This window comes from Carcharhinus amblyrhynchos, chromosome 30 (assembly GCF_965287045.1).
Source record: "Carcharhinus amblyrhynchos chromosome 30, sCarAmb.v2.hapA, whole genome shotgun sequence".
Lineage (NCBI taxonomy): Eukaryota > Metazoa > Chordata > Chondrichthyes > Carcharhiniformes > Carcharhinidae > Carcharhinus > Carcharhinus amblyrhynchos.
This window is the reverse complement of record NC_137353.1, coordinates 113863-130954: the sequence shown is the minus strand read 5'-3', so window position 1 is coordinate 130954 and position 17092 is coordinate 113863. Positions and strand designations below refer to the sequence as shown.

Here is a 17092-nt window from a genome sequence, read left to right as displayed (position 1 = left end):
TAACCCTTCGACTAAGGAGAACAGTTGTTGCCTATCCACCGTGTCCGTGCACCTCGTAAATAGTGAGGAGATAGCTGTAGACTGTGGGAGAATATCAATGGACCAGTCAGGTGGAAACAGCAATGGCAAATGGAATTCAACTTGGAGAAGTGAGAGGTAATGAACTCAGGGGAGGGATAACAAGGCAAAGGATTTCACTATGAATAATGTTATGGTTCAGGTTAGAAACTTCAAAGTGTTTTATGAAACCCGTCTGAATCGTAAGTTTTGCATGTTGAATTTGGCTAGGGTGAGCATGATACGTTTCACTTCAGGTGTGATTCAAAAGACCCACTAGGGAGCTTTTATCTAATAAAGTTTATTTAAGAATATAGTTAACACATGGGAAGAAAATTAGCAATAATTTCTATCGATTACAAACAAGAAACGACACAACCATTATAATGTATAACCTGTAACAAAGATATCGAATTGTTTCAATCAAACGAAAATCCTTGCCATAGACAAGCTCTTTAAACAGGTTCAATATAGCAAAGTCTGCTGCTCGTGATAAGCAAAATTAAGCCCTTTGGTTGAACTCTGCAGTTCTTTGGATCCATTCCGAAAAGTTAGGCTATTCAGCTTCTCAAAACACCAAAGAGACTCTGGTCCAGTCCCCAACAACAGATTTTTCATCCTTCAGGAAAACAAGATCTTGTTTTCAGCTAACCAACGGGAAGAGAGGGAAAACACTTCTTTTTAGCTTGCTGTCCCTTCTAAAACTAAAGCCTGCAGCTCCAAACTGGAAAATGGAAAAAAATTGTCCCAAATCACACGATCATCCTCCTAACAATGCAAGATCTTAAAACTAATCCCAGAGTAAACACAAACAACCCCATTTAAGTCTCTTAAGTAGCAGTAAAAGGACATTTCCACTCAAGCCAGCAGCAGTGACATCACTGAAGCTGCGAGAGCTGCAGAAATCATGCATCTCTTCAAGTACACTAACGTCACAATAGTAGGACCCCACTAAATTACTGAAAATCAGAGGGATCTTGGAGTACGTATCCATAATCATTGAAGGTGAAAGGGCAGGTAGCTGAGACGGTTAAGATGATGTACAGGATACTTCCCTTAATTCCCCAAGACATAAAATACAAAAGCAGGGTGATCATACTTAAGGAAATTAGGAGAGCCAGAAGGGGTCATGAGAAGGCCTTGGCAGGTAAGATTAAGGAAAACCCTAGGACGTTCTACAAGTATGTGAAGAGCAAAAGGATGAGATGTGAAGGAACAGGACCAATAAAATGTGACGGTGGGAAAGTTTGTACAGAACCGGTAGAAATAGCAGAGGTACTCAATGAATACTTCGGTATTCATGGTAGAAAAGGATCTTGGTGGTTGTAGTGCAGACTTACGGCAGACTGAAAAGCTTGATTATGTGGACATTAAGAAAGAGGATGTGTTGGAGCTTTTGAAAAGCATCAAGTTAGATAAGTCGCTGGGACCGGATGGGATGTGCCCCAGGTTACTGTGGGATGCGAGGACAGAGATTACAGAGCCTCTGATGATGATCTTTGCATCGTTGATGGAGACGGGAGAGGTTCCGGAGGAATGGAGGATTGTAGATGTGGTTCCTCTTCTCAAGAAAGGGAGTAGAGATAGCCCAGGAAATTATCGACCGGTGAGTCTAACCTCAGTGGTTGGTAAGTTGATGAAGATCCTGAGAGACAGGACTTATGAACATTTCGAGAAGTATAGTGTGATCAAGAATAGTCAGCATGGCTTTGTCCAAGGCAGATTGTGCCTTACGAGTCAGGTTGAGTTTTTTGAAGATGTGACTAAACACATTGATGAAGGAAGAAGGGTAGATGTGGTTTATATGGACTTCAGCAAAGCATTCGATAAGGTCCTCTGTGCAAGGCTTATTGAGAAAGTGAGGGGGCATGGGATCCAAGGGGACATTGCTTTGTGGATCCAGAACTGGCTTGCCTGCAGAAGGCAAAGAGTGGTTGTAAATGGGTCTTTTTCTGCATGGAGGTCGGTCACCAGTGCAGTGCCCCCAGGGATCTGTTCTGGGACCTTTGCTGTTTGTTATTTTTATAAATGACCTGGATGAGGAAGTGGAGGGATGGATTGGTAAGTTTGCCAATGACACGAAGGTTGGTGGTGTTGTGGATAGTGTGGAGGGATGTCAGAAGTTGCAGCAAGACATAGATAGGATGCAAGGCTGGGCAGAGAAGTGGCAGATGGACTTCAACCTGGATAAGTGTGTGGTGATTCGTTTTGGCAGGTCAAATGGAATGAAGGAATATAATATTAAGGGTAAGACTCTTAGCAGTGTGGATGATCAGAAGGATCTTGGGGTCTGGGTTCATAGGACTCTCAAATTGGCTTTGCAGGTAGAGCATGTGGTTAAGCAGGTGTATGGTGTACTGGCGTTCATCAATCAAGGAATTGAGTTTAGGAGTTGGGAGATAATGCTGCAGCTGTATAAGACCCCGGTCAGATCCCACTTGGAGTACTGTGCTCAGTTCTGGTTGCCTCATAACAGGAAGGATGTGGAAGCCATTGAAAGAGTGCAGAGGAGATTTACAAGGATGTTGCCTGGATTGGGTGGCATGCCTTATGAGGATAGGTTGAGAGAGCTCAGTCTTTTCTCCTTGGAGAGAAAAAGGATGAGAGGTGACCTGATAGAGGTGTATAAGATGTTGAGAGGTATTGATCGAGTGGACTCTGAGGCTTTTTCCCAGGGCTGAAATAGAACATAGAACATTACAGCGCAGTACAGGCCCTTCGGCCCTCGATGTTGCGCCAACCAGTGGAACCAGTCTAATGACCCTCTAACCTAAACTATTCCAGTGTTATCCATATGCCTATCCACTGACCATTTGAACGCCCTTAAAGTTGGCGAGTCCACAACTGCTGCAGGCAGGGCATTCCACGCCCTTACTACCCTCTGAGTAAAGAACCTACCTCTGACATCCGTCCTATAATTACCACCCCTTAATTTAAAGCTATGTCCCCTCGTGTTAGCCATCACCATCCGAGGAAAACGGCTGTCACTGTCCACCCTATCTAACCCTCTGATCATCTTGTATGCCTCAATTAGGTCACCTCTTAACCTTCTTCTCTCCAATAAAAATAACCTCAAGTCCCTCAGCCTTTCCTCATAAGACCTTCCCACCATACCAGGCAACATCCTGGTAAACCTCCTCTGCACCCTTTCTAATGCCTCCGCATCTTTCTTATAATGCGGCTACCAGAACTGTACGCAGTACTCCAAGTGCGGCCGCACCAGAGTTTTGTACAGTTGCAACATGACCTTACGGCCCCGAAATTCAATCCCTCTACCAATAAAAGCTAACACACTGTACGCCTTCTTAACAACCTTATCAACCTGGGTGCTAACTTTCAGGGAGCTATGCACGTGTACACTGAGATCTCTGTGCTCGTCAACACTACTAAGAGTCCTTCCATTAGCCCTGTATGCTGTATTCCTGTTACTCTTACCAAAGTGAATCACTTCACACTTTTCTGTATTAAACTCCATTTGCCACCTCTCAGTCCAGCTCTGCAGCTTATCTATGTCCCTCTGCAAACTGTAACATCCATCCTCACTGTCTACAACTCCTCCGACTTTGGTGTTGTCAGCAAATTTACTAACCCATCCTTCTACACCCTCATCTAGGTCATTTATAAAAATGACAAACAGCAGTGGCCCCAAAACAGATCCCTGAGGTACACCACTTGTAACTGAACTCCAGGTTGAATATTTCCCATCAACCACCACCCTCTGTCTTCTATCAGCTAGTAAAAAGTCTGACAACACCAGGTTTAAGTCTAACCGATTTGTTTGATAGTAAACTCACAAGCTTTCGGGTTTGTCCCTTCGTCAGGTGAATGGAGAGTTCTGGCCTCAGACAGAGCATATAAAGCACAGACAGTTTATCTGTAATCAGGTAATCTGTAAACTGTCTGTAAATAGTCAGCATGGATTTGTCAAGGGCAGGTCGTGCCTTACAAGCCTAGTTGAGTTCTTCGATAATGTGACTGAACACATTGACGAAGGAAGTGCCGTGGACGTAGTGTACATGGACTTCAGCAAGGCGTTTGATAAGGTCCCCCATGCAAGACTTCTTGAGAAGGTGAGAGGGCATGGGATCCAAGGGCCTTTGGCCTTGTGGATCCAGAACTGGCTTGCCTGCAGAAGGCAGAGAGTGGTTGTGGATGGGGCTTTTTCTGAATGGAGGTCAGTCACCAGCGGAGTGCCTCAAGGATCTGTTCTGGGACCCTTGTTGTTTGTCATTTTCATAAATGACCTGGATGAGGAAGTGGAGGGATGGGTAAGTAAGTTCGCTGATGACACGAAGGTCGGTGGTGTTGTGGATGGTCTGGAAGGATGGCAAAAGTTGCAGCAGGACATAGATAGGATGCAGGACTGGGCGGAGAAGTGGCAGATGGACTTCAACGCGAATAAATGTGTAGTCGTCCATTTTGGCAGAACCAACGGGATGAACGAGTACACTATCAAGGGCAGAAGTCTGAGTAGTGTTGAGGAGCAGAAGGATCTTGGGGTCCGGGTCCACAGGACTCTTAAATCGGCCTCGCAGGTGGAGGAGGTGGTCAAGAAGGCGTATGGTGTACTGGCCTTCATTAATCGAGGGATTGAGTTTAGGAGTCGGGAGGTATTGCTGGAACTTTATAAGACCCTTGTCAGGCCTCATTTAGAGTATTGTGCGCAGTTCTGGTCGCCTCACTATAGGAAAGATGTAGAAGGTATTGAAAGGGTGCAGAGGAGATTTACAAGGATGTTGCCTGGACTGGGAGGCATGCCTTATGAAGTTAGGTTGAGGGAGCTGGGACTCTTTTCCCTGGAGAGACGAAGGTTGAGAGGCGACCTGATAGAAGTTTACAAAATGTTGAGAGGAATAGATAGGGTGGACTCTCAGAGGCTATTTCCCCGGGTTGAAATGGTCGCTACGAGAGGACACAGATTTAAGGTGCGGGGAGGGAGGTTCAGAAGTGATGTTAGGGGTAAGTTTTTCACTCAGAGGGTGGTGAGTGAATGGAATCGGCTGCCGTCAGTGGTGGTGGAGGCGAACTCGCTGGGGTCTTTTAAAAGACTTCTGGATGAGTATATGGGGTTTAATGAGATTGAGGGTTATAGATAGGTCTGTAGGTTGGTAGGTGATGATGTGATCGGCGCAACTTGTGGGCCGAAGGGCCTGTTTGTGCTGTAGTGTTCTATGTTAACTCTCCATTCATCTGACGAAGGGACAAACCCGAAAGCTTGTGAGTTTACTATCAAGTAAATCGGTTGGATTTAAACCTGGTGTATTCAGACTTTTTACTGTGTTTACCCCAGCCCAACGCCGGCATATCCACATCATGACTTCTATCAGCTAGCCAATGCCTGATCCAAACTGCTAAATCACCCTCAATCCCATGCATCTGCATTTTCTGCAGTAGCCTACCATGGGGAACTGTGTCAAACGCTTTACTAAAATCCATATACACCATGTCAACTGTCATACTCTTATCCACCTCTTTGGTCACAATGGCTGCCACAAGAGGACACAGGGTTAGGGTGCTGGGGAGTAGGTACAGAGGAGATGTCAGGGGTAAGTTTTTCACTGAGGGTGTTGGGTACATGGAATGGGCTGCCAGCAGTGGTGGTGAAGGCAGATTCGATAGGGTCTTTTAAGAGACTTCTAGATGAGTACATGGGACTTAGTAGGATTGAAGGTTATAGGTAAGCCTAGTAGGTAGAGATGTTCGACGCAACTTGTGGGCCTTAGGGCCTGTTTGTGCTGTAGTTTTTCTATGTTCTATGCTGGAACCATGTAAAACACCAGTTAGAACACTGGAATACTGTGTGCATTTCTGGTCATCACACTATAGGAAGGATTGCATTGGAGAGAGTGCAGAGGAGATTTATTGGGATGCTGCTTGGCCTGGAGTGCCTGAGCTATGAGGAAAAATTGAATAGGTAGGTGCTGTTTTCCTTGGAACAGTGAAGGTTGAGAGGGGGCCTGACAGTGAGTGCAAATTTTTTTTATTCGTTCGTGGGGCATGGGCATTGCTGGCTGGCCAGCATTTATTGCCCATCCCTAGTTGCCCTTGGAGGGCAGTTGAGAGTCAATCACATTGCTGTGGCTCTGGAATCACATGCAGGCCAGACCAGATAAGGACAGCAGATTTCCTTCCCTAAACAGCATTAGTGAATCATATGGGTTTTTCCAATAGACAGTGGTTTCATAATCATCGGTAGATTCTTAATTCCAGATATTTTTTATTGAATTCAAATTCTAGTATTTGCCATTAACCCAGATCCGCAGAACATTTGCTGAGTTTTTGAATTAATAGCCTGGGATAATACTGCTAGGCCATCACCTCCCAGATGAGGAACATAGAGTGGATGGGAAGGCACTTTTTTCATTAGTGGAGGAGTCAGTAACCAAGCTGCATAGATTTAAGGTAAGAGGTAAAAGGCTAAGAGGGGAGTTGAGAATAAACTTTTTCACTGAGGGTGGTGGGAGAATGGTAATCACTGCCTGAAAGTGTGGTTGAGTCGGAAACACCTTAACATTTAAAGAGCGTTTAGATATTCACTTGCCCTGCCATAACCTCCAGGGTTATGGGCCAAGCACAGGAAAACAGAATCAGTGCAGTCAGATCTTTGTTGACTGGTGTGGCACAATGAATGGCTTCCTTCTGTACTGTAAAGATGTATGAATCCAAAATAATTTTTCTTCCTCTGGTTGCATTTGGTACTTTTTATGACTGTAGATGTTTCCAAACACTTTACGGTCAGTGAAATACTTCTAAAGTATGGTAATGTTGAGAAAATCAACATCTAATGTTCACACAGCAAAGCCCCACAAACAGCATTTGGATAGATGACCAGGTAATCTGTCTATCTACAACCTGCTATCAAAAGGATTTCATCTGACTAAATTTGTGTGGATGGATAGATGTTGGTCAGAGAACTAAGCCTGCTCTACAAAGTGCAGTGGGATCTTTAGTTTGATATTTTGTCTGAAAGACTATATCTTCAACAATACTGCACTGGGATCTCAGCCTAGTTTGTATTCAAGTCTATGAAATAGGGCTTGAACCCAGAAGCAAGTATATGATAGAACATTTGGGAAAAAGCTTGTATTTTTGTAAGAGACCCTACTTGAAAGGAACTATCCTAGTTGCTAAGGAAACTAAAACTAAAAGTGAGAGTTGGCAACAAAAGCTTTGGTTGATGCTGTGTAAAAAGACAGTGTCCTCAGAGCTCAGGAGTACGCAGGATGCAATGGTGCAGTTCAAGACGACTTTAAATTCAGAAGATGAGAATAAGTTGCTGCAGCTGTTTCTGTTAGTTGAAAGTAACATTGATGGATCTACGCTCTCCAGACCAAATTGAGGAGGCTCTGCAGACATGTCATTTTTGTTAAAGATTATACCCATAAAACTGGGGTTGGTTGTGTGCTGCCAACAACTGAGAATTAGGCTACATCCAAGATGAAGAGAAGCTGAAATTCATTGTGACGAAAACAGAGTTTTGAGGAATTTGGTGATTGAGATAGATGACCACTATGCTGAATGGATGCTGAGCTAATTTTTAAAATGTATCTTAGTTGTATCAATCATTCAATGCATAATTTATAATCAACTGTAATTTGCCTGTTAATTCATGTTTAACTTGTGTTGATTGGGCTGTTGGCGTATAAGCGGTTAGCTAAGATAGTATTTTGTGTTTGATTTAATTCTTGTGGTGAAAATTACTTTGTTTAAACTGTGGAATCTTGTGGTTTCAATCTTTCAGTAAATAACTGGGAATTGAATTTGTTTTTAAGCTACTGGTCTGAACAGGGTCATAACAAATGCTACCACTGAGTCAAGGCTGAATCAAATGCTACCACTGAGTCAAGTACTTGAATTAAGGGGCAAAAATAAGCATTTATTAAATAGCAGTAGTACCCACAATATATTAATTGATAAAATTTAAACCATGTTATTTACATTCAGGCAACTACTGCGTATTAACCAAACTAGACAATATCTAATGCAGCGCCAAGTATTTGCAGGTTCAGCTCATGTTTATTTAGACAGATTTGGAAAATTTGTACTTTGCAATTTATTTTCAAAAAATAAATAAAAGTAAATCAAAAAATAATAGAAGTTGGAACAAATTGCAGTGCTTCAAGCATCTTCCTGGCAGGGATTTGCTAAATCAGCAAAACCAGGAATGATTCTGGGCTTTCCCCAGTATTGAACACCTGAGTGAATTTCTCTAGGTGACCCTGTTAACACTGAATCTAGCTAAATGTGATGCTTCTAGAAGACAGCCTTACCTCAGTATCCCAGTTCCTTCACTCACTGTTAGTGACACTTCATGCCAGCAGCAGAGCCCAGTGAGATCACCCCTACAGTGCTTATACATTGAACTACTATTGGAGAAGTCAATAACAATTTTGCAAATAATAATGAAAATCATGCAAAGATAACCTTGTTTAGGATCCCAAGAAACACTATCCAAATTCCTAGTGGTAGGTGATTATGATAATTAATAAATTAACTCAAGTTGTTTTTGAATTGTACTCCAGTAGTTTGAGGAAATGTTTTGTCTTCATTTCATATTTTACTTTTAAACTCCTAATCCCCGTTCAGTAATCGTATTGCTATCCTTGTACTTCCTCTGTTCAGTAATGAGCAGAAGTGTCTTCCATTCTTCCATTTGTGTATCATAATTCACTCACAATCTGTCTCCTTACTTCCTTGATGCTAAAAAGTTACAAATGCTATGCAAAGTGGAATGTGAGTTAAAGCAGTGATGGTGTTGGGTGGCTGTTTGAACATGGAAAGCATCACTACTTACCTGAGAATGTCCATATATACATATTTTTCAGCAAAGTTTATTAGATATTGACAAAGATGAGGGCTTTGTACCAACTCTTTACTATTAATCTGTGGTTATGTCATTTTTTTCAACAAGAATCAATTGACACTCTTCGGAGACTTATGACAATGTTTATTGCAAGGGCACTGTTCCCTGACTGCTTCACGGTGATGCTGACTGCACAGACACTTTTCCCAGACTTAATGCACTTGGAGGAAAATACACTTATTATCTTTATGTAGTCTGTTCAAAGGAGACTTGCCTGGTTGTCTTGCCCTGGTCATCTATTCCCATCCTGCTTGTACAATGTCACCCTGCAGTGTGACCATCTCTCTATACATGTTATCCAAAATACACTCGGTCTTGAGGATGCTTCATAGTGTCCCCAGCTGCCGCTTTGGCTCCTAGGCTTCCACGAACTGCAGCTGGAGACAGTTCCCGAACACGTGCTGGCCCTGGGCACTGGAAATGTTTCCAGCTTCCCACATAGACCAGTAGAACCACACTATGGCTTTGAGCTCTGCTGCCATTACTTGCTTCTTTAAATTAAAACATTTGGAAGATGCTTAAAATCAAATTGTAAGAAGTCCCAACACCAGGTTAAAGTCCAACAGGATTATTTGGTATTCTTAGCTTTGACAAAGGGTCATCTGGACTCGAAACGTCAGCTCTTTTCTCTCCTTACAGTTGCTACCAGACCTGCTGAGATTTCCAGCATTTTCTCTTTAGGTTTATTTGTTGGCAAAAGCTTTCGGAGTGCTGCCCCTTCATCAGGTGAGTGAAGAGTTGGATTCAGAAACAGAGCATATGTATAGGTAGTCGTGATGTGGAGATGCCGGTGTTGGACTGGAGTAAATACAGTAAGAAGTCTCACAATACCAGGTTAACGTCTAACAGGTTTATTTGGTAGCAAATGCCACTAGCTTTCGGAGCGCTGCTCCTTCGTCAGGTGAGTCACTCACCTGACGAATAAACCTATTGGACTTCAATGTGAGACTTCTTACTGTATATATAGGCACAGACTCAATTTACATGATAATGGTTGGAATGCGAGTCTTAACAGGTAATCAGATCTTTACAGGTTTAGACAATGTGAATGGAGGGTTAACACAGTAAAAAGTCTGACAACAGGGGCTAACCCGAAAGCTAGTGAATTTACTATCAAATAAATCGGTTGGACTGAAACCTGGTGTTATCAGACTTTTTTTTTTACTGTGTTTACCCCAGTCCAACGCCGGCATATCCACACAGTGGAGAGTTAAGCAGGGGTTAAAGAGATGTAAATTGTCTCAAGCTGGGACAGTTAGTGAGATTTTACAAGTCCAGGCGTGTCATGGGGGGTTACAGATAGTGTGACATGAACCCAAGATCCCAGTTGCGGCTGTTGTCACGTGTGGAATTTGCTAGCGGCTCTGAAAGCTTGTGCCACCAAATAAACCTGTTGGACTTTAACCTGAGACTTCTTACTGTGCCTACCCAAGTCCAATGCCGGCATCCCTACATCATAAAATCAAATAATGTCACTTACTCTAGGGCCCTTCCCTTGTCCTCGTTATGACAGAATATAGCCTTTGCAATCTATAGATCACAAAATAAAGCCTTTACAAATGAAAAGCAATGAACATAGTAAATACTTACCTGACCGTACTCACCCTGTCAGCCGCTTTCACTTGCCCTGTGTCACTTTTGAATCCTGACATCACCTCAGGATCTCCAAATTTCAAGCTAGCACTCTTTTCAACAAGAACTGATTGCAGGACACTCTTCCCAGACTGCTTCACAGTGATACTGACTGCAAGGACACTGCTCTTGCAGGAAAATAAATTTATTGCCTTTACCTAATCTGGATTACAGAATAATCCAGTCTCACTAAAATAGTTGACTTCTAACTACCCTCTGAAATTGTTTAGGCAGCCACTTAATTAGTACAAACTACTATTTTAAAAAAAAAGTTGCCTGCTTCTAAGGGCAATTAGGGATGGGTAATAATTGGGCCTTGCCAGTGACATCCACATCCCCAGAATTAATTAAAACTTGTTGGTAGTTTTTGAAATTCGACTGAGGTGATGGTTGTTTTAAAATTTAGTGGAAGAGAAATTTGGGGAATTAATTGTAGCTTTATTTGACAATTGAAACTCTTCTATTGCGGGTTTATGTTGTAATTTTACTTCAGGAGTTTTATGACTGCTCAAATTGATTATAGTGTGTTAGTGAACTGAATGCAGTTTTACTAGTTTTAGATTGTAATGTGTTTTTTTTTGTTTTTAGTTGAGAAGGGTCAGAAGATTTCAGAACAAATTGTTATCGGTACACCTGGGACAGTTATGGACTGGTGCACAAAACTAAGATTCATAGATACTAAAAAAATAAAAGTTTTTGTCTTAGATGAAGCTGATGTCATGATTGCGACTCAAGGACACCAAGACCAGAGTATTAGAATTCAGAGGTAGGTTATCTAATTGTGGGACTGAAGCATTCTTCTGTGTGGTTTAACCTGGAAAACCAGTCTTATTTATTAATGTGGGACTTACAATTACTTCCATTTCCGCCTATCCCAGAATGTAGCTTAACTGGCTCCACTTAGTGCCTTCTTACAGTGCCACATTAATCATTATAATCCCAGAACTGCCTTCATGGTCTTAAATTAGTGAACAGTTGTGATTAGTGTTGAATTATGTTCAACATGATAGCAAAAGCAAAATACTGTGGAGCTGGAAATTTGAAGGAAAAACAAAATGCTGGATAAATTCAGCAGGTCTGGCAGCAACTGTGGAGAGGCAAAATTAATGTTTTGAAATGTTAACTCTGTTTCTCTCTCCATGGATGCTACCAGATGGATTGCATTTACCCAGCATTTTTTTAATTTATGTTCATCGTGATCTAGGTTAAGATTTCCCAATTCGCTGATTATTACATATACTAAGAAAAGATATGCTTGCCAAAGAGAGACTGCAGCAAAGGTTCACTGAATTTCTGGCGTGGAAAGATTGTCCTATGAGGAACAAGTACATAGATTGGCCATTTATTCTGTAGCGTTTAAGAAGAATGAAAGGTAACCTCATTCAAACATACAAAATTCTTACGAAGTTCAACAAGATGGGTGCAAGAAGGATGTTTCCGTTGACTGGGGTGGTCTAGAACCAGGGAACAGTCTCAGAATAAGCAACTGGCCATTTAAGACACAGATAAGAAGGAACTTCACTTAGGGGGTGGTGAATCTTCGGAATTCTCAACCTCAAGGCTGTGGAGGTTCAATCGTTGAATCTATTCAAGACTGAAATCAATAGATTTCCACACATGAAAAGCATCATGGGATATGGGAATAGTGCAGGAAAATGGTGTTGGGGTTAAAGGTCAGCCATGACTTCATTGAATGAGCGCTTGAAGAGCCAATTGACCTCCTGATCCTTTTTCTTATAATAGTACAATTATTGACATGTTAATTTCTGTTTTTGATGCTTTGTTGAACTTGGATCCTAAAGATGAATGTGTAGGTTCTGAGCATAATTTGATGCAAACATACATAGAACATTACAGCGCAGAACAGGCCCTTCGGCCCACGATGTTGTGCCGACCAGTTAAAAAACAATGACCCACTAACCTAAACCAATCCCTTTTCGTCCATAAACCTATCCACGGATCTCTTAAACGCCCCCAAACTAGGCGCATTTACAACCGCAGCAGGCAGGGCATTCCAATCCCCCACCACCCTCTGGGTAAAGAACCTACCCCTGACATCCGTCCTATAACTACCCCCCCTTAATTTAAAGCCATGCCCCCTCGTGCTAGCTTTCTCCATCCGAGGAAAAAGGCTATCACTGTCCACCCTATCTAAACCTCTAATCATCTTATATGTTTCAAAAAGATCCCCTCTTAACCGCCTTCTTTCCAGCGAAAACAACCCCAAATCCCTCAGTCTCTCCTCGTGGGACCTCCCCTCCATACTAGGCAACATCCTGGTAAACCTCCTCTGCACCCTCTCCAAAGCCTCCACATCCTTCCTGTAATGTGGGGACCAGAACTGCACACAGTACTCCAAGTGCGGCCGCACCAGAGTTGTGTACAGTTGCAACATGACGCTGCGACTCCTAAATTCAATCCCCCTACCAATAAACGCCAAGACACCGTATGCCTTCTTAACAACCCTATCTACTTGATTCCCAACTTTCAGGGATCTATGTACACATACACCTAGATCCCTCTGTTCATCCACACTATTCAAAGTCCTCCTGTTAGCCCTATACTCAACACATCTGTTATTCCTACCAAAGTGAATTACCTCACACTTCTCCGCATTAAACTCCATCCGCCACCTCTCGGCCCAGCTCTGCAACCTGTCCAAGTCTTCCTGCAAACTATGACACCCTTCCTCACAATCTACCACACCTCCGACTTTGGTGTCATCAGCAAATTTACTAATCCACCCAACTATACCCTCATCCAGATCATTAATAAAAATTACGAACAGCAGTGGCCCCAAAACAGATCCCTGAGACACACCACTCGTAACCGAACTCCATGACGAATATTTACCATCAACCACCACCCTCTGTCTCCTATCTGCTAGCCAATTCCTGATCCAATTTCCTAGATTACCCTCAATCCCATACATCTGCATTTTCTGCAGAAGCCTACCATGGTGAACCTTATCAAACGCCTTACTAAAATCAGGTAATGAAATTACTAAAAGCAGGTAATGAAATTAGCTAAATTAGTAACAAATTCTTTCCCATTCCAGGATGCTGCCTAAAAACTGTCAGATGCTGTTGTTCTCAGCTACATTTGAAGAGTCTGTGTGGAAATTTGCCCAAAAGGTTGTTCCTGATCCAAATATTATCAAGTTGAAACGAGAGGAAGAAACCTTGGATACAATTAAACAATATTATGTGCTTTGTGACAACAAAGAAGAGAAATACCAGGCTCTGTGCAATATATATGGAGCAATTACCATAGCACAGGCCATGATCTTCTGCCATGTGAGTAATCAACAATATTAACCCTTAAACTTGCTTATCAGTCCTGCCCATAAGATGCAACAAGCAGTCTTCTAGTCACTTTCTCCTCTTCTTAAAAATAACAGCTTTGTAATATGCGCCATTAGCAACATGTTACTTTTAACATGTTTTGATTAGTTTGCATTAAAGGTTTTCTTGCTTTCTACATAAATCAGTTATGTAACTTGCAATTTTGCTTGCAGACTCGCAAGACTGCCGGTTGGCTGGCAGCAGAATTGTCTAAAGAAGGCCATCAAGTGGCACTGCTGAGTGGAGAGATGATGGTGGAGCAGCGAGCTGCTGTGATCCAGCGTTTCCGGGATGGCAAAGAAAAAGTACTTGTCACGACTAATGTTTGTGCAAGAGGTAAGTCACAATGCACAGCTAAAACAGAGTCTGAGACCTTGATATTAATGGGAGTGGGTCACACTAGCAGGGATGGATTCACAGTTTTGAATGAGAGTTTTAACTCAATTTCAAGTGCCTCTGTCACTGATGGGCTCCCAGGCCCGTTGACAGTCTTGGCTTCCAGTCAAATAGAGTTAAGTCAGGAAAGGGTGTGAAGAGAGTACAGAGAGATTCACAAGAATGTTTGCAGGGGTAAAGCTATCAGGACAGATTGGAGAGATTGAGACTGTTTTCTTTGGAGAAAAGGAGAATGAGAGGAGACTCGATAGAGATATTTAAGATCCTGAGAGTTCATCAGTAACTAAAAGGCATAGATCAAAATAGTGGACAAAAGTAAAAGTGATGCAAGGAGAAATGTTTTCATTCAGAGGGTGGTTGGAGTCTGGAATGAACTTAGTGAGAGGATGTTGGAGGCAGCTTCAATTGAGATATTCAAAAGGAGATTGGATTGTTATCTGAAAATCATGGTATGGAATTCTAAAGGGGAAATTGTGTTCAACTAATTTGCTGGACTTTTTGAGGAGGATAACAGGGTCAAAGCATTTGATAGTGACATGCAACAGACCTGAGAGAAGTTATAGCTCAAGTAATAAAAGGGACAGTAGCAACGTGAATACAAACTTGGCAGAATAATAGGAAGCAAAAGATAATATTCAGTGGATATTTTTCAGACTGGAGGAAGGTTTGTACTGTTCGCCAGGGGTTGGTATCGGGACCCATGCTTTTCCTGACATATGTCAATGATCTAGATTTTGATGTCCAGGGGACAAGTTGGAAGCATTGTGAACTGTGAGGAGGACAAAACTTCAAAAAGACATAGACAGTGGAGTGGACTGGTGGGTTGTAGACCAACGTGGAGAAGTGTGAGTGATGCATTTGGTAAGAAGAAGATGGAAAGACAAATACAGTAAAGGGTAAGATTTTAAAAGGGGTTTAAAAGCAGGAGAACCTGGGTCTGTATGTGCACAGATCATTGAAGGTAGCAGGATGGGAAAAGAGCAGTAATATAGTATATAAAGTATATCATATTCTGGGTTTTATTAATAGGAACATAGAGTACAAGTGCAAGTTCTATACAACTCCAACATGACTTCCCCACTTTTATAATCTATGCCTCAACTGATCGAGAAGTTTTCCACACGCATTTTTCACCACCCTATTAACATGTCCTTTTGCCTTCAGATCTGTGGACAAACATGCCAAGATCCCTTTGTTCCAGAGAACATCCCAGTGTCCTACCATTCATTGAATACTTCCTTGTCAAATTACTCCTTTCAAAGTGCGTCACCTCTCAATTTTCAAGGTTGAATTCCATCTGCCACTTACTACCCATTTGATCATTCCATCTATATCTTCGTATAAGCCAAGACATTCTACCTCTGTTAACCACCCGGCCAATCTTTGTGGCATCTGCATGTTTACGAATCCTACCCCCACGTAGTCATCTCTGTCATTTATATAAATGATTGATAATAGGGAACCCAACACAGATCCCTGTGGTATGCCACTGGACACTGGTTTCCAGTCACTAAATCAGCTTTCCATCATTGCCTTCTGTCTCCTACACCTGAGCCAATTTTGAATTCATTTTATTAAATTACCCTGTATCCCATGTGCGTTTACCTTGTTGAGCCGAGAGAGAGCAATTTCCCATCTAGCTGCAAGTATCCATAGCTTCCAGCTGAAATGAAAGAACAAAGAAAGCTTTTTGTTTTACCTTAAATGGCTTCTTATTGCTAAGCAACTATATTTATCTTTCATACCACAGCTCTCTAAACACATTAGAATCCCAGTTGGAACTGAAACTATTAGTTCACCTTTGTCCAGCCTGAATCTAGCTATAGGTTTCTTCCAGGCACAGAAACATTAAATTAAACTCACTTAGAATTATATCACTTCGAATGTTTACCACTACAAATATAAATCCCTTAAAAATACTTTATTTTCTTAACATCCACTTCCCTTTATCGACAGGATATGTTAACTCTTCAAAGAATTCCAATAAATTGATTGTATGTGATTTCTCTGTCAAAAACCTGGAGTATTGCACACAGTTTTAGTCTCCGTATTTGAGGTAAGATGTAGCGGCATTGGAGGCAATTCAGAGGAGGTTCACTAGATTGATTCCAGAGATGAAGGGTTTGTCGTATAAAGAGAGATTGAACAGTTTAGGACTATACTGTCTGGAATTTAGAAGATTGAAGGGAGGTCAAATCGAGGTATATAAGATAATAAAAAGTATGGATAAAGTAGGCATGGGGTGGATACTTCCTCTTCTGGGGCATTCTAGAACGAGAGGTCATTGTCTTAGGATAAGGGGTAGCAAATTTAAAACAGTTGAGTAGAAACTACTCCTCACAAAGGCTTGTGAATCTATGGAATTCACTACCCCAAAGTGCAGTGGATGCTGGGACAGTGAGTAAATTTAAGGAGGAGTTAGACCAATTTTTAATTGGTAATGGGTTGAAGGGTTATGGGAATGAGGAGCGTTTCAGCCATGATTGAATGGCTGAGCCGATTCGATGGGCTGAATGGCCGAATTATGACCGTCTGATTACCTTGAATTTATCAAAATATCTTGCTGTAATGTATTTAATAGCAGCTTCTGACATTTTTTCTGTGACAAATGTTGAGCTAGTTGCCTTCCACTTTTCCCCTTTCTGCCTTTTGTTTCTTCTGTCCCCACTTTACATCCCTCAAACTTCCTGCATTGGTTCTCATCCCCCTACCACATTAGTTAAAATCCTCCCCAACTATCAAACACTCCCCCAAGACATTGGTTCCAGTCCTGCCCAGGTGCAGACTGCCTGATTTGTAC

The 17092-nt window shown here is 42.0% G+C and overlaps 1 protein-coding gene across 2 annotated transcripts in view; it reads left to right on the top strand.

The window, feature by feature from the left end:
• ddx19a (DEAD-box helicase 19a) overlaps positions 1 to 17092 on the top strand; it is a 91934-nt gene that overhangs the window by 55456 nt on the left and 19386 nt on the right. For both annotated transcript variants that reach the window (XM_080215032.1, XM_080215031.1), the window contains exons 8-10: positions 11141 to 11318; positions 13611 to 13848; positions 14070 to 14232. In XM_080215032.1, coding sequence (XP_080071158.1) covers positions 11141 to 11318; positions 13611 to 13848; positions 14070 to 14232 — 579 coding nt within the window. The remainder of the gene's footprint in view (positions 1 to 11140; positions 11319 to 13610; positions 13849 to 14069; positions 14233 to 17092) is intronic.